The 24152-nt window shown below is 36.3% G+C and overlaps 1 protein-coding gene across 3 annotated transcripts; it reads left to right on the top strand.

The window, feature by feature from the left end:
* Window positions 1–3340: 3340 nt before the first annotated feature.
* On the top strand, window positions 3341–23471 carry LOC113712228 (probable ubiquitin-like-specific protease 2B). 3 transcript variants are annotated; one of them, XM_027235555.2, is made up of 16 exons: window positions 3341–3514; window positions 3760–3977; window positions 4065–4143; window positions 4235–4281; window positions 4570–4767; window positions 4880–4952; window positions 10417–10525; window positions 12377–12448; window positions 13923–14051; window positions 14577–14777; window positions 14871–14926; window positions 15069–15162; window positions 15834–15924; window positions 20396–20515; window positions 21981–22400; window positions 22703–23471. In XM_027235555.2, exons 2-16 carry the CDS (start codon window positions 3783–3785, stop codon window positions 23276–23278), a joined length of 2460 nt encoding a protein of 819 aa, XP_027091356.1. In that variant the 5' UTR covers window positions 3341–3514; window positions 3760–3782; the 3' UTR covers window positions 23279–23471. The 3 variants fall into 3 exon arrangements, with proteins under 3 accessions (XP_027091356.1, XP_071924135.1, XP_071924133.1); XM_072068034.1 differs by having other exon boundaries at window positions 3376–3514; window positions 4235–4287; window positions 22712–23471; XM_072068032.1 differs by having other exon boundaries at window positions 3376–3514; window positions 4235–4287.
* The last annotated feature ends 681 nt before the right edge of the window (window positions 23472–24152 follow it).

The raw sequence follows: 24152 nt of genomic DNA, 5'->3' as shown, positions 1-24152 counted from the left end.
ATATGTCTATATCTTTTATTATATATGTGTAAAATATAATATGTAAATATATCTTTTTTTCTGGTATTATGCCCTGCAAAATTTAAAGGCTATGTGTGACAGCCCCACCTTCCCCTAAGGCGAACCAAAGAGGTTAGGGGACTGCCTGCCCACCTCTCGCCAGGACTAACGGTGCAGTATAGAGCGATCTTTCACGTTCCGGAACTTATAACGCGCGCAAATAAGGCAAAAGGGCAAAATAACCCAAAATAAAAGAAACAAAATCCGGAGTCGGCCATGAATAGTAACCGACTCGTCCGAACCCAACCAAACATCGAATTACATAAACCACATAACATTTAGCCTTTACAAACCAAAAATGACATTTAAAAGTGATACAAAAGTCGCTACATATATGGTTTGCCAAAACAAAAGTGAAAACGGCCCTAATGATACATTTAGGGTCCCATTTTATATACAATACAAAAGACTCATTCATCTAGTTCATTCGGCAACCATTTATCAAAATTCATTCCAAAAGTGTCATATTCCTGTAAGGAAAACAAAAGGAACGGGGTGAGCTAATTGCCCAGTGAAAATACAACTCAAGCAACCAAATTCATGGATACATCAAGTTTAACAGTCCAATTTACCAAAATAAATAAAGCCACACATTAATAATGAGGATAAAAGGATACGGGTGGCTCTCAAGAGCCCTTTTCCTCGTTTGAATTCTTGATCAGGTCTCATTGACTCTCCGTCAATGTCTGAAAGGTAACCAACCGTAGACTCCTCTTAACTTCCATTCCCTTCCTCCTAACATTCCTCAACCGGGCCCGAAATCCAAACACTTGCATTATGGTATTACTCGAGTAAACCGGAATCAAGAGTCTCTCATACTACAAGATTCCCTATGATGTTGCCCCAAGGCACATTAATTGGCACGACCAAGCCCTCGCCGGCTCGATTCAATCAATAACCAATGGGGTTGAGCTCATGGATAATAGTTGAAGTCATGTATTTCATTTCATATAACATTTCATATAACATTTCATATAACTTTCCAATAACATGCGAAACAATAAATGAAAGTGATAAAGTACACTCTCACTTGGATCAATCAACATTCAACATCTCGAGTACTAAGATCAAAGCCATGTAATAGCACATAAGTGAGTAGTACACTCACCAAGCTAGCACAATGCGGTTTCAAACACTTTAGTCAAAAGAACGTTGTGCACCACCGTCACGCCCTAAAATCACGCAACAAATGCAATGAGACTCGATAACGAGTCATATAGCAATGCTAAACACAACCCCAATAGGGTTTCATATGCATAAATGAGCATAATAGCAAACCAGAAATTAGAAAATGGCCTTAGTCTTGGCCCCAAATAGAAAACTGTTTTGCCCTTATTATGCGGTAATGGTGTAAAATTCTCTACGGTTATCGGATGGGGGTGTAAGACCCACCGTTTCGAAGCTATGAAACAGGGCTACAACAATGTAGAAGGTCACTCAATCCAGTTCCTAGCTTAACTAGGTCAAAAGTGCCAAATACCAAACCAGAATTACCAAAACAGGTTTGCAAAACACACAAAACTGTAATACGTCAATCTCAGCCTACACAGGTCCAAATGCCGAAATTCAAAAGGCATAACTTAGCTAAGATATCCACCTACATTTCCTCAGAAGACACCAACTTCAAAATCCAAACCAATTCCAGTCAAAACAGGAAATTACTATCGCAGTTCGGACATTCTGTGCACCAAAAACAGCAACAGTAAAAATGGCATAACTCACTCTACACTAGTCCAATTGCCCTGAAATTTTGCAGGCACACTAAAATCATCAATACCTACAACTTTCATGTTTTGAGCAAAGTCCAATTCGGCCTCTATATATGACCTAAAATTTCGGACAGAATGTTCAACCAAGAACCCTAATTTTCCAGAAATTCTTCCAAATTCAAAATTGATTGCAATTTCCTATCATATGCACCTACTAGAGCTAAAGCCCCTTATTACCAACCATCAAAAACAACCACACCATCAAGATCATATGAAACCAGAAAATTCATCATAAAATTGAAAACTCCACCAAAACACTTCAAATCAAGAAACAAGTCACATAATCCATCACTTTAGCCACTTCTAAGCCAAACATAAGCATCATTAGATGTAGTAAGGTGTTCAAGCATCACTTACCAAGAAATTAAGAGATGTAGAGAGGTGTTGGCCACCTTAGAGTTTCAAACAAACTTCACTAATACCCTTACTATCACTAGAAGGTAGGATTTTATGGAGTGGAATCTTGTTTATTTGGTTGCTTTAGATGATTTGCTAGTAGAAAGCTTGAAGATTGAAGAGTTCTTCTTCTTGCAAGAGAGTGAGAGAGAGCCGGCCAAGGAGAAAGAAAAATGAGGAAATTTTGTGAATTTTTTATATTTAATCCTTTGGTCAAAAAAGTCAAGAAAGTGAATAGTAATTCTTAAAGTCCAACCAATGAGATTGTGACACTTGTCATTATCATAAATGCATTCCTATCCTTTCTTTTCTCTCTCTCATCAATCAAATCTCACTCTCTACTTATCTCTTACCACCCGATAAATTTTTCACAGTATTCGAAACTTAACCTTATTGGCCGAATTTTTCCGAACTTTTCGTACTAGTGGGTCCCACATCCAATATATCTTCTTAATTTTCTAAAAACTCTCCAATACTAGAAAAATTATCTAAAAACTATAATTGCTCATAAAATTTTCCCCAAGAAAATATTTCTAGCCAGAAAATGTAGAAAACATGCCATTAAAGGGGATAAACCCTAGGAAAATTATTAAGAGGAATTTACGGGTTCTCACACTATGTGCAAAATTCAGATATATATATATGTATATATCTTTTATTATATATGGGTAAAATATAATATGTATATCTACATATATATATATTACACATAACCTTTAAATTTTGCAGGGCATAATATCAGAAAAAAAAAGAAGAAGATATGTAGCATATATACAGAATAGCTTCAGCATACACAATGGCTCTGTATACGTGTCTCTCAATTTCTTAAGAGTCGGGGCCCATAAGTGCCAGGAGCACAAAATACAATTGATTGGCAGCAATTAATGTCCACTGCAGTTGAACGCCGACCTCAAGGTACAAGAACTTTAGCAAGAGTTTCAGCACTCAAAAGTACAACACATGGAAGCAAAGTTGCACTTGAAAATAGCTCCACCGTAGAAACAGAGAGTGCTTCTTATGTATATGTAAGGATGTTGATAATACATAGAATAAAATTTCTTTTTTTATAACGGATCACTAATCATTAATTACTTACCGTACGATCTGAACGGCCCGACGGTCCAAAACATCCGGATGTATTTCACGAAAAATCCAACTGGTCTTCACTCCCTCCCCAAAACCCCTTCCCCCTTGTCTGATCGACCATCGAAAATCGTTCTCCGTGTTTTGGAGACTTTCGTCTCCGGCTGACTTCATCGTCTCCGGCGCCTGTAATCACCTCAGCGCAGGTTCTTCCGTAACTCCCCTCTGTATCGCTCCTGCTTAAATTCTGCTACAACCCTAATTTTTCTGTTTTGTCTTGCGTTTGCAGCCCTAGCAGTCCTTTTCTTCTAATTCGATTGTTAAAACTTCCATTTTCGAGTATAATTTTTTCCTGCAATTGATTTGCTTATATATGTATGTTTCGTGTTCTGGAAACATATATTTAGCGCTGGTGCTCTTGCTCATAAAAATTCTGGGTTCAAATTTGCAGAGGTTTAATTTCTTATTTATAAAATGACTGGGTTGGATGAAGACAATCCGCTGATTGGTTTAATTAGTGAAGAACAGTACCTTGAGGAGAATAATGTTGAAAATGGGGATTTGCTCTGTAATTCGAAAGACAGCAGCTCAAGCCTGGAAACTGAAACCGCTTCACCTAAAGAAGAGGATGATCTAAATGAAGATGACCGCTTGCAGTCCTCATCCAGTGTAATTGCACCTTTGTCTAGGTTCATTTGAACTTCCATCAACATCTTTTCACAGAAGAGTGTTTTGAGTATATGAATATTTGTGCAGTATGAATCTGTTGGTGCTGCTTCTGATGCGGATGAAAGTGTTACTGAGACATCTTCGCCAGATTCGTCGACTAGGATGGGTGAGGATGGTACATTCTGTTGTATTTTGTAGTTTGTACAATTTATCTAGTGTAACTTGACCTTCTGACAAGACTTTTGTATTTGTTTCAGCTTTGGTTGGAGGAGTGTCATCAGACCAGTGCTACAATGGATGGATGGTAACTGCTGGTGCAATGTTTCTTTTTCCCTTTTCCCTCCAGTTGTTAGTTTTGCGGAACGATAAGTCGTTCAAATGATTTTTGTCTTTAGAGAAGAGTGAGACTGTTATATGGTGGTTGAATTTCTGTTCCAGTAATTATTGTTGTCTTAATAAAGGTAATTATTCGTTATTGGTGAAAGATTAATTGGAAAGGATGTTAATGATTAGAGGTATCTGCTTATTTTTGGTTTTACCATTTCCCAAAGCCTTTTTCTGTCTTTTGACTATTCTTTCTGTTTACTTTCAGGCTGCTGGAGTACAGGAGATTTTATTTGAACCAGATTTTGTAGCTTATCAGAAAGTTTATTCTACAGTTTGTGAGTTGATATTTTCAGCCAGTTGCATTGAAGCGAAAGGTGTAGCTGCACATGGTGACAGAGAAAATTTCCACATTTACTTGAAAATAGATGATATCGTTGAAATTGAATCTCAATGGCTTGGAAGGGTAATATTGCATTTTGTGTATTTTAACTTTGAATTGTACCCAGTTGTGTAATTTTCAAATTTTCTAAGTTTTCCACTCACAATTTGAGAGTATATTTTACACTTCTGTTCAGTTTCAGACAGCTAGGGTGAAAGTTCGTGCAGTTTCAGAACGTTTAGGGGCTGAAAATAATAATATTTATTCAGGTTAGCTAGACATATTTGCACTCGTATCCCAGGCTTTTCTGATGCCTTTGTGTTTCAATGCTAATCGCAATACTTGTTGTCTGCTATAGCTATATATCTCTGATACCTGTTTATTTTAATTCCTTTATTTTTTTTTCTATTTCGTGGTTTTATTTTGCTGTCAAATACATTGGAAGCAAATACTAAGAAGATCCATGAAGTAATCTACCATGCCAGTGTAAAGAACTTTTAAAAGGTTTAAAAGCTTATAGAAACGATTGTGTTTGTTAAAGTCAAACTTAATCCACAGGGTGGAGGAAGTTGGTGTGAGCTTAGACAGTTTTGGCTTTAGAAACTAACTTATGTTGTTTCAGATTCAATTAGATTAAGTTTATCGGGCATTCAGTTGTACTCCAATTAATACATCTTAGATCTTGTGTATTATTTTTATATTAGCTAGATGCTTTTTAAGGATATATGTTTATCTTTGAATTAATTAGAATTTAGGGATATATGTTTATCTTTGAATTAATTAGAATTTAGGGATATATGTTTTTGTTTGAATTTGAATTTGGAACATTGGATGATCCAAAAGTCACATACTATAGAAGTATGACATCGGAAGGAAAATTTTGGACCAGTTGATACCTTATGCATTAGAGTAGATTTATGTCCCAAGGGAACATAAAATTAAGCAGATTCAGAAGTTAAAATGAGCTTAAATTTCAGCTTGTGGAAAAAGAGGATGCATAGGTTTCCCAGGCAAGAAAACTGCAATTCTAAGAGCTTGTTCAAGGACTTATTTTCCTTTGTTAGGCAAAACAATTTATGTTTTGCACCATTGTGCTTTGATTGGTATGATTGATGGTCAAAGTCCAAAGTTCACCTGAGTCAACAGATAATGATGAGTTAATCCTTTGACCTACATTGTAAGCATTGTCGTTACTTAGTCTATGTCTTTTAATTTGTTATTCCTTTTTTTCTTCTCTTTATTTTTTCCTCTCCTCCCATGTCTGTTACCCCCTCAACCTACAGTATTCTCAACAGTCCTGTACCATTTGTCTCCACAAGTATCAAATGGCACTTACGTCTGTCTACTTTCTTGAATCTTGCCTGCTTTCTTCCAGCACCCATTCCCAACCCCAGCCCATATTCTAGCATGTTGCATGAGCCACTACTTTCTTCGCTCTGCACTTCTTTACTGTTCTACTGCCCTGTTACACTTGTCTCCATTTCTTGTCTCAATCACTACCAACCAATTGTCCAATAGTTCTCCTTATCCAATTATGGCATATTCAATGAACCACTTGGCTGCACTACCAAATTTAAGGTGTTATTATTTTTATGTTATGGACCAATATTTTGGAGATTGGAAATTTCACGGCATAAGGAACATTTTGGGGTGAAAAAGTTGTGTTCTGGTATACTTTTGTCCATATGTAGCTAGATGAATTTCTTAATTGTCTGGGTCCAGCCCTTATGCCTACCACAACTTCTGGTTTTTAAGAGAAATTTGGCATCAAATATGTGAAGTTTGCTTTGACATGGAGGTGCTTCGAGGTTTTTTGTTTACTTTTTTGGTGAACTTGACTCTACAAATAGCATGTACAACTTAAATGGAGTATTTTGATATATAAAGCCAGGATTGCCTCGTAGCTAACATCATCTCTTCCCCTCCCCCTCCCCCCCCCTCTAAAAAGTAAAAAAAAGAGAAGAAGAGTGGCCTTCTAGCTGACATTGATGGGAAGCATTTGATACTTGGCCAGAAGTCATTGCAGCATGCTCCTTGTGTAACTGTCTAATAAGGTTCTGGAAAGAGTGAAGAAGGGGAATGTAATTGGAAAAAGGAAATTTAATAAATGGAAAACAATAGAAAATCTTGTTCCAAAGTTAATGTTGTTGCTTTATCAAGGAAATCTTAATGTCTTTACCTTTTGGTAAAAGCACAAGTGGAAGGGTACATATTTAGATGGTAAGGAGGCTATGAGCCAGAAAGCTAAACTGTGGTCTAAAAATCCCACAAATCAACTGCAGACTTCAAAAATAATGATTATTTAACTTATCATGCTGCTCAAATGAATATCGTCTACCATCTGGATGCAATTGAAAACAATGTTGCCACAACTTATGTATATAGAAAACTTACATAGGTTTGAAGAAGCATTCTTTAGTACTTGTAGGGGTCAAAATTTTGATATAGCTTGCATTATCATAAGCCTGATGAATTTTATTACGAAAATGTTATTGTTGATGCCTAAGGACACATTTGTAATGCTACATGATGAAAACCATTAGGTTTGATGGTGAAATACCTAAGTACCTTCTAGCCCACAAATATAGTTGGGCATGAAGGTTAGATTGAATACCATCTGGAAGGCTATTAGTAAATTGTTAAATCACAAGGTTCTAATTGATTTTTACACTATATTAGATGCCATTCATTGTGCGTTGCAATAGAGAGAGAAAAATAGTCAAGGAGCATCAGATGTCTCTGCAAGTGTAAAAACGAAATCTTTGTGGAATTATTTTGGTGAAAACTAATTTTAGAAATTCAGATTGTCCCCAAGATACCAGCGTAGCTGCTGAAGACATTAACCAGGTGATCTTGAGGTCCCTGGTTCAACTCTCAAGCCGTTTCGTTTCCCCTATCCTGCCTGTTTTAAGGCTTGGAGTCTCCCCTGAACTGGAAAAAAAAACGTAGTTTTAGAACATTAAAGCTAGGTAACCAAACACGGTCTATCCAAACATACTCTACAGAAATTATTATGAATTGGTACCCAGAAGGTTATGTATATGTGATTTGTTTTTCTTCAAAATATATGAATAGATGGGTGATTATTTTGGTAATTACAAACAGAATTTAGTGTTTGGAAGTTTAAGAACAAAGATAAAAGGGGAGAGACATCATTGACCAACTGGTGTTCTTCCTTTAAAGGTAACTTTTCTTTCTCTAATATATGGATAGCTCATCATTAATCAATTCTGTGAGCAAGATTTTGAATGTGTATACTTTTTCTTTTTTGTTTAAATGAAGGTTTTCCTCCTCTGTCTTTTTGATAGTGTTATATTTTTTGACTTTTAACAACATTGGAAATAAAGTTGTGGTGCTTAGCTGCATTGGATATAACCAGTTGGACCACTTGACTTATGCCCCAACCCTTTGTGGATGAATTTGAAAACATTTTATCAGCTGCTTACTTCCTGATTCTTAGTTCTCTTGCTGTCACTAAGAGTTATTAATTGTTTCAACATAAGTATTCTTTCATTTTTCTGTTGCTTCCTAAAGCTCCTCGGTCACAATCAGTTTCTTTCGATCGTTACGGCATTATTTCTTAATTTGATCTCGTTCAGTTAGAGAAGAGGTTTGGTAGAAAGTCTTACAATGTAATTACTTCCTTGATGCATTTGCCAATTCAACATGATTGAATCTGATGGGCTTGGATGTATATCAAGTTGGGGTGTAGATAAACACTTGAGAAATTTAGTTTCTTCAATGTAGGATACATGAAGTTAAGGACAGCCTAATCATTAACACATCTAGTGAAAGTAGATAGTATTTGGACAGATTGAAGGAAATATAAGTAGGGTGAAGGAAATATAAATTTTCACCTTGATTGAGTGGATGTAACAATTGGTTTTGCTTGAACTTAAGAGCAGCTAATTGGTGACATACTTCAATTGCAGAAAGTAGATTTCATATGGACTGCTGAAGGAAATATAAATGTTCACCCCGGGTGAGAGGGAGGAAACCATAACTGGTTTTGGGAGGGAAGCACAGAAACAGTATCTTCATGAATGCATATATTGCTGTACGCAGTGGATTAATCACTGAAGTGGAGGTAGTACACAATCGTAGATTTTGTAGTGATGATAAAAATGGGCAATAGTACTACATGGCCTAGTCTGGACCTTTTGCAGCAAGGGGAACAGTAGATCTATTAGTGGTGCTTTGTTGATTGTTATGAGGAGCTAGAAGGGTTATTTTTTCCCCCTCGTTGGCAGATTTCAATCAGCAACTATAACTAAAAATAAAATCCTATTGTGATTAGGACTTCTATTTGCTATCCTAAACTTGATATCAGATTACATTTATGACTTTCTAAATCAACTATGACTAGTTTTGTAGCATAATGATGTTAGTTAAGGAATGTGGCTGCTGGGAGATTGTTGCCAATGAGGAAAAGATCAAAGTTTTTTTGACTCCTCAAAGTCTAGAAAGTACTGAACTAAAACTCTGAGAATTTAATTCGTGATATGTTTATACTTGGATATAGAGACTTAGTCAACACATTCCACCTCCTGACAGGCTGCTTGTTTCGGAACTGTGCACTTGAAGCTTGGGAAAAATTATGGAATCTTGAATTGTATGTTTCGTTAGCTCTCTGATGACTATGTCATCGCTGATGTAGGACAAGATAGTGATAAACTCGCAGGGCACAAGTGGGAGGGTGCAAGGATTTTGGGGTTGTTTCAGGGGCTGTGAAAAGGACCCTTGAACAGTATTAAGATGAAAATTTCAATAAAAATAAGTTTAAAGTACTCTTGACTCCTAAAGAATCTAAAAGAACTATGCGAATTAAATTCCAAACTAAGGTGCCACTTGAATAAAGATGCTTAGTTGTCACACCTCCTGATACGCAGCTTATTGTTATGTATTGCCTACTTGAGCAATATTATAGGAACTTTTTGTTCTAAATTTTTGTGACCCTTTGATGACTGCATCAAACTGGCTTTTTGCTCTATACGTTCACTTGGAGTAGGCAAATTATTTCAACATGCACAGCTCACCTTCAGCTGTGACTTTATACCTCTTGTACATGGTGAAGACCCTTGTCGAGTAATACCCAAATGGGATTTAATAAAAAATAAGTACTTGTCTTTTTGATTCTCCTTATCTGATGTACACCAATTAATCTTGTTACAACTGGTGTAATGCCCTAATGGGTTTTTAATAAAAAAATAACAACTTGTCTTTTAGATTCTCGTTGTCTGGTGTACACCAATTAATCTACAGGAAGAATCCTACTAAATGACAGCGGAGAAAGCATTAGTTAATTTTGCTCAAAGTCTACGAATGAGAAGTAATAGTTCGACATTAAAACCTTGATTAAATGAGGATGTGAAGAAGGATTCTTTTTTTTCTTTTTGCAAGCAACAATTATGAAATCAATATGTTAAAGTGTTTTGTGCTACGAGTGATCTACTGAAGCATGGTTTTCTTTTCTTCCTTGGTCAACCTTTTTGATGTTAGAATTTTCTGGGCGGACAGACCAATTAAAGAATTATAGCAATTGAAGTTTGTTTTTGAGAAGAGTATTAAGATTTTATGATGCCATTTTTCTCATGCAGCAGCCTTCTTCCATGCATGATGAAAGAAAATCTCTTTTATGTTTTCCATTAATTTGGTTGAGGTATGTTTTAATCTTTGTATCTCGCTTGAATAGCTAATAGTTTGATCTTTCCTACCTGCATTGATGACATTCAGGAATTAAGAAGTTGGAGTTTGCAGTTACTGACGTTTGCTGGTATCAGAAATGTGAGGCAATTCGATCTTTGGATCTGAGATATAATGCTTTATGGAAGGTCGTAGTCGAGTGAGTGATTGCTGTCTGTCTTATTTGCAACAAATACTTTGTATTCATAGTGTTGTGTCTGATCCACGAGAATTGATGGGTTGCTATTTTACTTATCTGAATAGAGCTGATTATGAATTTTACATGTGGGTGCCATTGATTGTTACATGCCTTATTTATTTGTTTGTTTATTTTCGAGGCTTCTTTCTACTGGTTAGTTCCCTAATTTTCTCTGTCGGATTTGTTCATTATTGGATGTGAATTTGAACAGCTGGTGAGCTGCCTATTGTTAATAAAATCAGAGTAATATACTTGGCAAACAATATGGTTAATTGTGGTAATTGCTTGTCCAACGGTTACAAATTCTATAAGGTACCAGAAGGCTTACATAATGATGGTGGATTAATGAAGATAACCCCGTGCTGCTTATGAAGCCAGAGGGTGAAGGAATCATTTTACTCAATTTCATGACAATGACCATGTCAAGTATCGCTTACCTATGATTCGCAGAATCTCCATTATGATAAAAAAAACGGAATGCACACCTACTGCTGGTTCTGAGGTTTTCTTGTAGTATGAATGCAAGCTGGGTTTTATGCATTCATCTATATTTGATCTTGTTGATTGCAATACAATCTTATTGACATCTTATTGTTGCTTTACAAACTTACAGAATTACATTATATCTCGACCTTTCCTCTTTTGCTTTGGCTAGAGCCATCCTGATTTATACACTATCATGGATTTTCATAATTCATTTCAGGGACATCCCTTGTTTTTATCCTTTTGCATTGCCAATTCCTTTGCGAACAATCAGAAATACTGCTTTCTATTTGTCTCTACTTAGTGCTATATCTTATTCAAACCTATCGACTGTTGTGGAGGTGGGTGCCAACTCCCCTGAATCTTGTTTCCTTCTTGATTAAACGTCCTTTCATTTATTGACAACCTCATTGTAATCTGACCATTCTTCTACAGCTTGGTGAATCGGTGTGTTCACATCTTTTTGTTTTGAGTTGTAATTTCATTCATTCCTTGCCTTGCATATTTTCTGGCATGGTGATAGGGCGATATATTCTTTTCCATTTTTCTTCTTGCTGCTTCTTGGATATTCTACTGTTGTTACCAAAATGTCTGGACTTCTGGATTCCTCCTTACTGGAGTAGTTAGTATTTTCATACAGCTTCAGCTCTTTTACAAAAGAAGAATGCATGTTCTAGAATTTTAATTTCTTCTGCTTCACAACTTTTGCACAATGGATCATATCCCCTAGATCATAAACTTATCATGCCATTTATTAAGAGTATTTTATGTAAAATTTCAAAATGAAATGGGTTTAGATTGAGTTTAATATTCAGACCTGCATAGATTTTCCTAGTATCAGATGTGTAAATATGTCTGCTTGTTTCTCCTCCTCTCACCATGAGCTTCCCACAATATGGGAATTAATCTGGCCCTGGCATAACGTGATTTTACCATCTAACATCACTTAGAATGTATCTCATGCCATTTCTCAATACCCCTGCAAAGACTCCTTGTTCAATGTAATTTACTACCTCTTGGGAAAAGGTGCTGTTAGTCAACTCCAGGTTCCATTTACAAGTTAGAAGTCATGTAACTAACTTTCACAAACCTGTCTTGAGTTCTGCTAGTTCTTGAATGCAGAGATTAGACTTGAACTGCTTAAGGCAATAATTAAAGATTGTGTTCTCCTTGGTGCACATACATTATGCTTTTGATGACTTGACCTGTTTTTACTTTGAAACCGATCCCCCTGTTCATTTTTGGTTACTTAAATAGACCTCGAGTAATCTATGACTCCAGTCATTTTCTTGATATTTGCAATGATGTAACTTGGTTGTTTTCTTTCAGTACTGAGTTGGAAGAATATGGGGAGACATTGGGACAATTAACTCTGCCATTCCGAAGTAGCTACTTTCCAGAGTGAGTTTCAGACTGCTTCCCAGGAGGCATATTTGCAGCTTATTTCTAACTTTTTCTTTCATATGCATCATTCCTTTGCATTTATCAACAATTAAGAGAATAATTAGTTTCATTGTAGGTGCTGTTTTTAAGGTCAATATTCAAATTAGATTGGAAAAATTCTTAAGTAGCCTTCAGACCATGTGCAGAGTAGATGGTGTTGAGAAAATATTCAACTTAATTGGTTTTAGTTTTTGATTTGTTAATGGCTAGTGTTGGATGCATAATGTTTGAGTTAATTTGAAATGCTATTTTGTTCTTTCAGTTCTTGATATAGATAAGTGGTCTAAGGGAAATTAATTACCTTTAAGCATATACTTTTAGCAGAGGAGAGAGAAGTCAACTCTACTTGATTAACTAAATTATTTCTGTGCAAGCAAATATGTTGGGATTAATCTACAGGATCTGTACATAGTGGTATTTATATACTTCAGTTTTGTTTGTAATTTGATGATGGGTAAATGGAATCATCATTCTTCCATCAGTAGCTATGATGAACTTTATTTAAAATGTTTACTTCTAAGCTCGACACATTTCATGCTAAACCCTCTTTACTTCCAAACCAAAAGTACAAGAATCAACTCAAAACTCTGCAAAAAACAGCAGGTCACATTCTTAAGATTGATGATGTAGCAATTAGTGCAAAAACAGCCAATTGGAAAGCTAGTGTCATACTTCTAATCCTCCAGTCTACCAACAAATGAACGGTTCTCCCAGAAAACAATCTTCTTTTTTTGAGCCCGCTGTTAAGGAGCTGGAAACAATAATTATAAAATTGAAAAGGGCATATGAAGCCAAAAATGAGCAGATATCAAACTTGTAAACAACTTGTACAGCAAGATAAACTTTTGTTACTTTGGTGTAGCACATTTATAACATTTTTACATCTTCAGCAACCATCAAACCACCACCATGTCCTTCCATTTCTCTGTCTATACAGATAACCAAAACTGCTGTGATTTACCAATCAACTGCTGCATAGCTATCTAATTTTGGTGCTGGAATCCAAGTCATGTGCTTCCTCCCAAATTTAGGAGACTGGTTTAAGGGAGAAACTGTTATTGTTTTCTGCTTGTAGTATGCTGTAGAAATCTTTTAGTTTGTGGTTAATTAGGTGAACTAGAATTGATGTCATCCGAGAAAGCATAAACATTCTTGGTGGTCTTCTATGGTGAATGCTAAGGTTGAAGGGTAAATATTTTACCTGCATGTGAATTTATTTAATTTTTTAAGTGCTGTAATGAGGTATACATGTTCATTTCCTTGGCTGTGGGCTATTAGGACATTCTAACTGGTTATTCATTGGAAAGGGTTGCCCATTTTTTTTAGTTCTTCCATTGTTTACAAGTATTCAGGAATGTGTGCAGTATTGCTTAACTCATCCATGGCTCAACAAGGGTCCTTTTATTTATTTATTTTTATTGTAAACATGCAGTTTCAAGCCTTTTGAAGATTTTATCTACCCAGAAGGGGATGTTGATGCTGTCTCCGTTAGTAAAAGGGATGTTGACCTACTACAACCTGATACATTTGTCAACGACACTATAATTGATTTCTACATTAAGTGAGTTTGCATCAAATTCCTTTTTTTCACTTATATGGATCATGATTCTTTTTCTTTCCAAATGGTCCAGGTCACATGATTCTACCCAGAGTGAGTTCTTTCATTATTATGAATTTAGAAGGCACAAGTAGGTCACTGCAACAGCTATTGTTCACATAGTTTCCTGCTCCTGTCCACCCCTAAAGATTTTTCCTTTTTTTTTTGTTGGGGGGGGGGGGCGTGCAAGATTCCATTTTTTTCTATACGTGGAAGAACTGAAGTAGGGAAAATGGGGGAACTTTTTGGGACAAAATAGCCCTGTTTTTAAGATTCTTCTTTCCAAATTTATCGAGTGAGATAATGCTTAAATGTTGTTATTTGGATTCCTTGGGTAATATGGCAGCCATAGTCTTGATGCCTATGCCTTCAGCATTCTCATTGTCCATTTTCTGACTGAACATTGTTGCTTATAGTAATATGTTGCACAATTGCTCGTCATAGTTCTATGTTGCACAATTACTTATCTGGAATTTTTCACCATGACAGATACTTGAAGGACAAAATGCCGCCTGAGAAGAGGCAAAGATTTCACTTCTTTAATAGCTTCTTCTTTCGGAAACTGGCTGACTTGGACAAATATCCTTCTGGGTCTTTTGACGGCAGGGCTGCTTTTCTCCGTGTCCGCAAGTGGACAAGAAAAGTAAACCTATTTGAAAAGGACTTTATATTCATTCCTGTTAATCACAGGTAAGATATATCAATGAACAATTAGGATCTTTTGTAATTTGCTTTCTTAAAGGCTGGGAACTGTGAAGTAGCCTGCCTCTTGTTTGTTAACAGTTATCATTGGAGTCTACTGGTAATATGTCATCCTGGTGAAGTGGCTAGCTTCAGAGGTAAGTTTCACTGCTGTTGTCTGTTGTAGTTGCTTGCTGTATCATGAGCAGATTTTCCTTTCTTGTTGAGCATTGTGTATGGCCTGATATCTTATGAGATTTTGTTCTGAATTTGTCCTAATTCATTTTTGCTGTCTTTAAGATGAAGATGCTCAGAAATTAGCCAGAGTTCCATGCATATTACACATGGATTCGATTAGAGGAACTCACGTGGACCTTAAGGACCGAGTTCAAAGGTACCATCTTCTATTAAGAATCATGCAGTGCTTTCTTAGATTCATTTTGGAAGTATTACATTGTTCATTATCAGACAGCTATGGTTTTCTATCTGGGGTAACACATGCTATGTTGGCAAGTACGTCTCTGATGGAATTTTGCTGCAATTTCTATCCATTGCTTGCATAGGTTCTTAGCTCCCTCCCCCACCCCTCCCACCCCAAAAGGCAGTGTGTTTTTCTCTTTTGGATTTTTTCGGGTTAGGGTGTTGGTTAGTGGAGGAGTTGGTTTTTGCAGTTCCAGTGACATAATTGTTGTCATCAATTCAGATGAGATAAAGCATCTTTAATTTATCCATTCACATCAAGTAACCAGTCAAGAGAGTTGTGAGGGATATTACAATGTAATTATTCGTCTAATTGTGGATTAACGATTTATGACAGACCTACCTTTTAGAGTGTAGCTAAACACCCATGTGCTGTATCCATACTGAATCTTGAAGAAATGAATGATATACCATAGTTTGGACCTCTTCTGAATGTTGTATCCGAGCAAAAGGTTTTAACATTTTGTCTTCCTCCTTTATTTCTTATGTGCGTGTGCAGCATTGAAAATTTTACCTTCCATACTATTTTAAAAATTACTGAATGTTGAATGATTGATGTAGTACTTGTTGACAAAAAAATTACAGCTACTTATGGGAGGAGTGGAAGGAGAGACAAATGGAAACATCTGAAGATATCTCCTCAAAGTTTTCAAATATGAGATTTGTCTCGCTTGAGGTATTGATCGTACTCTTATTTGAATTTAATGTTTCATTTGATGATACATCACCTAAGAATGATTTAAAGAAACACTTTATGAGCATTTTGAGTTGCAACAAATAGTGTCTGAAAGATTTTTATTTTTTAAATGAAGTATATCTGTTCTTAGACCCCTTTTGGATTGCATGTTTTGAGATTGTTTGTAGGAAGATATACTATAGTGATGTTATGTATGTGGGGTAAAAAGGTGATTGGGAAATGTGTGAGGGAATATTTCATAAAATTTTCTTCTAAAAGTGGCAGTCCCAACAAGCTCAGCTTTCTCATCTTTTTTCTTATGTTAAACTTTTATCATTCCTGGCTTGGTTCAGTGTGTTACCACGATGGGTACACTATGGTGAATTGGTAACTTGGCATGTGAAATTGCAAGATGATAATCAGTTATTCTTCTCTCATAGCTTTGGAAAAATCTTTGACTCAAAACACCTCTCTATCAATCTAGCTGAGAGGAAGGTCTACAAAAAAGTGATGGGATCCAACAAAAATTAGTACCTCTATGAGAATCTGAGACAATAGGAGATTGCCAAAGAGGGGTCCTTCATTCAAAATATGAGAGCAACATTTTAGTATCACAATCCATTAGCAGCATTTAATTTTGGTTTTTTCTTTTAAAAGTATTCAGTGCCACATTTATCTGGGTTCTGTGCATCTAAATAGATTTGAAGAATTAAATTTCCTGTAACATTGGAGAACATGTTTGACTCTGGAAAAATTGTTGAGTAAGATGAGCAAATTGTTTTTGTGGGCACAGAAAAAATTACTTTTAACTGTTTGTGATATTTAATTCGACTGATCTGGGTTTAGGAGATCTGTGAGGAAGATTTTGTGTTTCTTGGCTGCATTGTAGCATAGTGTAGGAGGATGTTTGTAGATAAGTTAACACCAAGTTTGGTTTGTGGTAGGCTGAATTACCAAGGACCTGGTTCTAATAAAGCTAACCTACCAATAAATGCCCAAAAGTTCCCCCCCCCCCCCCAAAACCCACCAAAAAGCTGACCATCTTTTGTCATCTTCTTTTTTTTTTTTTTCAGTGCAGCTTCTTTTACCTTTTTTTCTCACCCTGTGCATGACCTTGTAGCCAAATGTTGGCTCCCATCCCCCCAGTTTTGTTAGCTCATGTTGTCCCAACCCATCCTTGTGTCCTGCAACCACCTGACCCTGGTTCACCAAAAAAATTGATAAAGCAACAAATACTAAATGTGAGCAAGAGGATTGACAAATTACCACAAGATTTGAAGTTGCACTTTGAGATACATTCTGAATGAAGACACCACCCTAACAATTTCTCCTTAGCGATTCTATGACCACCAGGGGATGTCATTTTGGTGGTTTTAGTTTTGAATGAAGTCAAGAGTGGTTCCAATCATCTTGGGAACCAGGGGAATGGTTCAACATGATCAATTTCAGTTTGAGCTGGGCTAATTTTTAGATCCAACATCTATTTCTTTTGTTTGTTCCTAGGCTTGGTGAGTGCAATTTCTAACCAATAATGAAGCCATGCCGTCAATGATTAAAAGCCCAAAGGAGGATTTCTACAATGTGGTGGATTCAGCCAGTAATAACAGATCAATCCATCTTTTTGTTAACTTCTCTCACTTTCTATTAGAAACCAAATGTGAATTTTCACTGGCTAAAGTCAAAACTTGTGACAGATTTGAATAATTAACTATTGACTGCTGATAGAGTCTTATAATAATTTTTCATACCAAATTGGAGTTCCATCAATCGGCTTGAGGCAATATGATAGCAATCCTTTTAACCTAGTGGTAGATGAAGGGGTAATAGACTGGGGAAAAAAGGTTGGTATATGATCTACTCTAAAAATGTACTTTTTAGTGTCCATTTATTACTGTGGACCTATGACATGGACTCATCACTTTGCCCTAGCATAGCTATGTCGCATGACACTACAAGGATAGAAATGCGGGTGGTATTGCATGGCTGAAGTTGTCAAAGGTGGTGAAACTGAAGAAGTTGATCTATGGCGAGTAAACGAAGAGAACTCCTCATTTTTTGGGCAGACCACACAAAAAGAATGGTGATAAAATGGTTTTTGGGGGAAGGAATAGGTCATTGGAGCTCTAAGATTGCTCTGCGTTTTTCTTCTGCAAGTTTGGATAATAGACTAAGAATGATCGATGGACATGGAAGTACTATACTGATGTACCCTCAAGAATGGTGATAAAATGGTTTTTGTGGGAGGAATAGGTCATTGGAGCTCTCAGATTGTTCTGCATTTTTCTTCTGGTAGTATGGATAATAGACTAAGAATGATCGATGGACATGGAAGTACTATACTGATGTACCCTCAAAACACTTTTGCAAATACATCCTCAAAAAATGCCCAAACATGTCATCTAAGACACTGATCTGCCCAATATTTAGTACTTTCATTCTACTTTTACCCACATAAGTCTATATCCTAACTCATCATAGTTTCTAAACTTGAAAACAATAATCACGCTTATTTCATCTTTTTCAGAGACATTTAAATCATTTTATTCTTACATTCTAACTGATTTGCTTGAATTTTCATGCATATCCACTATCAAATATTTAAGTACAATAGCTAGGGGTGGCCACAGTTCCAAAACTGCCAGTTGCGATTCCTTTGAAAGGTGGAACTGAATTGGACTTTGAAGGGATGGTTACTGATACAGTTCTGAAACCTCCAGTTCCTTCTAATAATGGTTCCGGTTCCTTCCGGATATGGTTCCACTTGCTTCTAATTACACTTAAATCGCTTGTGGTTATAAAATTGATTCAAATATGACAATGAATTTAGAATAAGGTGAAACTAAAGAAAATGAATGTAGAAGAAATATAAGACTTCCAATGTAGTATTAGCTGACAAGGAAAATGAAAAATGAACAAATTCTATGGAAAAGTACCTCACCATTATTGAACGTTTTAAATAAAACAAAAATATAATTTTCTCAATTATCTCAGTGAGAAAATTATATAACTTGAGCCGGAACTGTCAGCCACTGTTTTGACCCCGGTTCTGGTTCCTCGAAGCCTGTTTCGCTTCTGGTTCAACTAAACCACAGCTCGGATCCCGGTCTGGTTTTGGTTTGAACCTGAACCTTGGCCATGTCTAAGTATAGCTATGTCCCCATATTCTGAATTTCAGAGCATTAGATATCCGATTCTTGGACACATGCCTATGCTCGAAACCCTCTAAATTTCAGAGCATTAGATATCCAACACTTGGACGCATGCCTATGCTCGAAATCCAAACCTGAGTCCATGTAATATGGGTATATAGAAAATTAGGTGATTTCAGTTTAGTCAAAAAGATAAGGGAAGAGAGGTAAAAGTGCATTGTGAAAGCATCGTTCAGGAGCAGGTTAACTATAAAAGGGGTTTTCTAGTAATTTGCCCTTTATGATATCGTAGCCTTTACTGGAAAGCACTGTTACTGTAACTTCTATTTGTCCCAATATGAGGTTACTTTTGGTCTAATAATTTCATTCTTGCATCATAAGCAGTTCTCTTTTTCTTCGACTTAAATGGAAGGCTGTGCAAATCGAATCAAATGGTATATATCCATGACAATGTCAACTAAGTTGTCAACTACTAGACTATGCTAACTTTTGGGAGGATGATCCAATTTGAGAACAGCTGTACATCCCATATGTGATACAAGTTGAGGAATTAGAGATCAGTCATAAGAATAGAAAATTACAAATTATAGTATGAATATTATCAGAAGGTTCATTGTTATGATGTGCATTGTGGTGTAGGTCATTTAATGAAGCGGAGGACATTGATATTATCGTTTCTTACTCACTAATAGTATTTATGACTTTCAGTCATTTTATCAACCAGAATAATATGGTCTCGAATAATGTATATGGTCTCGAATCATTTTTCAATCCTAATTCAAACAGTGCAAAAAAGCAGCTTTATGTATATTTCTGACACTTAAATCAGGAATGAGCAAGAAATACTTGGATATTGTTTTGGTCATTTGAAGTGGGCAAAAAGGAATACTTTTCTGGTACTTTGCATGATATTCTTGTTTGCTTACTCATATGAAGCCATGATGAAGAGCAGAGAAATGCCGATGTCCCTCTTCAATTTCCTGAAACTCCAACCATAACAGTTTTTTTCGCTACATTTGAATCCAAAAAAATTTAGGAGAGGTGGATTAGGTATATTGTTTTGAGTGAATGTTACGCTACGGAGTTTTCATTGTTTTTGGGATCCTGTTTGTCTGATAAAGTAATCGGTCTTCTTGGTCGTTCTGCTGTTGCTGGTGCTTTGATACCTGGTAGATTGAAGGAAAACTTCCTCCTTGTGTGATGCTTTTACCATTTCTTCTTTAACAAAGTCTTAAATGTTTTTTATCTTTTCACATGTTTTTGGACATTACTTGTTCATGGAGAATTCTTGAACATTTACTTGTTTTCCCTGTTTTTCGCAGCTTCCACAGCAGCAAAATTCATACGATTGTGGTCTCTTCTTGCTCCACTATGTCGAGCAGTTTTTGGAGGAAGACCCAGCTAATATCAGCCCATTCAAGATAACAACACTTTCAGTGTTTGTAAGTTGGCTGCTCATCTCTGTTGCTCATGCTGTTCTTCCCATAATTAGAATTGAGTCTTGTTTAACATGGACATCCTCAAACTTTTTAGTCACTGATTATTGTGTTTTCTCAGTATATTATCTGTTTCTTCTCATATTTCTGTTGGTTTATGATCTTTATGTGGCAACAAACTTGATTTCATGCTTCTAATTGGTTTTGGTCAAAATCACCTCAAGCAAGAAACTGTCACTAACACATTTCTATGGCAAGTGTTAGTTTGTGTGGTTTTGCTGTGGATACAAAAGCTTTTTATTGCTTAATTGCATATTGATTACAGTTTGTAGTTTCTGAGTATGCAGTGCTTACAAACCTTTCTGTCTAATTATAGTCTTTTAAAGGTTAAATGATATGATAATGCAATCTTTTGCTTTTTCTGTTGTAATTTCTGACGGATCATTTTGTGGAATGATCTCAGTAGCTACTTCTTGGGTGATACTGTCAGATTACACCTTACTTAATGGCGTACGTGGCATTTTTTCTGCATAATGGCTTTTCACATTTCAAAGTTCGCTGCTTTTGTGCAATTTGATATGCTTCAACATTTGATGTAAGCCAACATATTTGCGTCTCTTGATGCCTCTATAGAGTTAGGCATATGGAATTACAACTTCAAATATCTGTTAGTTACTTTTTAGTGGTTGAGATTTCTCCACTAGAGAAGTTACATGTTTTTATGCTGCTTTATTTGTCTAAATAGCACTCAGCTTTTCAATTTTTAGTGAGGGAATGGGGGAATTCAAGGGAAGTATCAAATAAAAAATGCCCACGGCTTAGTTTTGTTTGGGAATGAAAGAAAAAAGGTTTCTTATGCTTTTGATTTAAAAATTAATGGTACATCATTGTGGAATTGAGGTTGCAATTGTCCTAAATAAACTTGTCGTATTATTTCTCTGTCAACAACCATTTCAAATGAAGTGAAGCTGAATATTCATCTATTCCTGCTTGGTACTAGAATTTTCATCAAGGCATTGAAACATCTGCATGGCATGAGTCCATGTAACTTATTGCCTTGGTTTGTTACTTCATAGGAGCGTATTATATTCTTACACTTGTAGTCTCATATGAGCTGTTATTTAGCTCTGTGAAAAATATCTGAACTTGTTTTGCTGCAACCATTTCCTGAATGAAGTGAAGCTGAGCATCGATATCTAGTCCTGCTTGGCAGTAGAAATTATTCAATCAAAGCGCATGGAGGTATCTCTGTGGGAATGCATCATTATAGCATGTCACCTCAGTTTCTTATTTCATTAGAGCCTGCTATGTAGTGTCTGAGTTGCTGTTATCTAAAGCATATGGTAGTGCTATTTTGTGTTGTACGTCTATTGGTGCTAATTATTGGATTCTCTGTTCTTCTTGCTCTGAATTTGGATATAGAATGGGACTAAATATTTTCTTGCAAACTTTCTTTTTGGCCTCTCTCCAGCTTGGTGCATATTGGTTCCCATCATCTGAGCCTTCCCTCAAGCGACGCGATATCCAAAAGTTGATTTATGACCTCCTTGAGAATCACTCTGAAGAAAGTTCTCCAGCTAGTAGCACTGACAAGTGCTATCCTCGTAAAAGTCCCAAGGCTGGAAATGCCAGAGAGTTTCTTCCAGAGAGCTCTGGCACTTCAAAGGGTTATAGTGTTAATTTACTCTGTACTCAAGCTCAAAAGGGTGTAGAGATGGCTCTATTCCCAGCTTCTTCTTTAAGGGCTTCTTGTGCAGATGATTCTGGCATGGCTTCAAGGGATGCTTACAACTCTGGATCTGCTGCAGGATCCTTAATTGAGTTGCAGTATCAAGCTTTCGACAGGATGGCATCCTTCAATGAGCTTAAGAGTGCTATGGCTTCGTTACAGGTATTTCAACCATATTCACTCTTGTAACACAGACTAGTATCAAAATATGCATTGCTGCAGATATGAAATGAAGTTGACAATTGTAACTTGTTTTATCTGTGTTCAGTTACTTTCTAAAGTATGGGCAGGATGACTTTGCTTTTCAATGTTTCTTTAAGTTAAATTTATGATACTCCTCGATCTTTTTGTGAAGTTTAACTGTTTAAACTGTTGCTAGTTTAACATGTATCTTTTCCCTTTGCCTTGAGTTAAAATTTTCTTTTTTCATTGTGATCCTATTCAAACTAGTTGACTTTGTTTAGTGTTGCCAGGAAGATGGCCTTCAGCATCTTGGGGGAATATCAACTGAAGCTTGCAATTACCCATGTCCATCTAGAGACTTCAAAAATGAGGTTTCTTGGGACCAAGAGATCCCTATGCATCAAACTCTGCAGGGGAACCATGATTCAGTGCCAGTAGCATCTATTTGTGGCACTGAGAAATCATTAGATGGAAGAGTTGATGAAAATTTTCAAGTTACCAGAGAACTCAGTTTTGATAAGGAAGGGAACCTAACTAATAAATCAACAGAAAATGTTCAGGACTTGACAGATGGGTTAGCATCTGCTCACAGCAATATGCTGGAAATTGCTGACCCTCGTTCTTCTTTTCAGAGCTTTGATCAACATGATAATTCTGATGCTCTCAAAGCTTGCGCAAAGATTCTTTATGAATCTTTCAATGGAGGAAATGGTGTAGATAGAAATGGGGGCACAACAAGTAATGATGTTGATGATTTGGCATTTGAATCACATGTGGAGCATGCTGCAAAAAAACTGCGTCTTACACCCATTTCCGAAGAAGTTACAAAAGGCCTGCCTGAGGATTTTTGTCTGTAAATTCCCCTTAGCAACTGGAGTTCTCATCTTTTGCAGTTTCTTCACTTTCTTCGTAACCAAGAACCCTCAAAAAATTCTGGATTAGTTAGCAATGTGAATAGATTAGTGATGCTGGCATTTTGTGAGTGATGCTTCGGATGGATGTCAAAACTTTTGGAGAGAAATGATACATTTCATAATGATTCGAAGGGCATTTCAATGCTTTTTTTTGGGGTGCTTATTTCGCTACTAATGTTAGTATCAAAAACTGCAGTTGTATAGGTGATTTTGTTTTGAAAGGATAGAAGCATCATGAGGTATGCAAAAAATGTCAAACTTTTAAGGAAGTGGGGATAATCTTGAGGTTTTTATTTGTCCTTTATTTCTTAGGTACATGAGGATTTCCAGTCGTCCTTAGAAGAATTTCAACCGTTTTCTTTCCTCAGGAAAAGTTAATAAAACGGTGGTAACAATTAGTGCTCTTGAAAGCAAACATCGACAAGGCTATAGACACTGGCAATGGGAGTACAACTTTTAATTGGGATAAATGGGTCACCTACAAGTTCCAAAACTCTCGAAGGATATGAACTATCATGGCCTCTGAATTGTGTACAAAGTATATGTGCATGTTGTTTCGAACGTATTATACTCATAGGAAATGGATACACTGGCATTTATCTACTAGAAGTATCTGGTTCTGTTGTCGTTTGTCTCGTTATTGAGGATAATATGTTTTAGAACGAAACTAAATTAGAGCAAATGGTGAAAAGTGATGAACTGTAACTTTCTAAAAATTGAGTGACAAAGAAAAGATTCTTTTTATTAGTTAAATGACTATTTTGGCTAACTAAAATGTTTAGTAATTAATAAAAGGGATAATTTCAAAAAGCTCCCT

This window comes from Coffea arabica, chromosome 10e (assembly GCF_036785885.1).
Source record: "Coffea arabica cultivar ET-39 chromosome 10e, Coffea Arabica ET-39 HiFi, whole genome shotgun sequence".
Lineage (NCBI taxonomy): Eukaryota > Viridiplantae > Streptophyta > Magnoliopsida > Gentianales > Rubiaceae > Coffea > Coffea arabica.
Note: the sequence above shows the minus strand (reverse complement) of the source record. Positions and strands in the feature narration are given on the sequence as shown.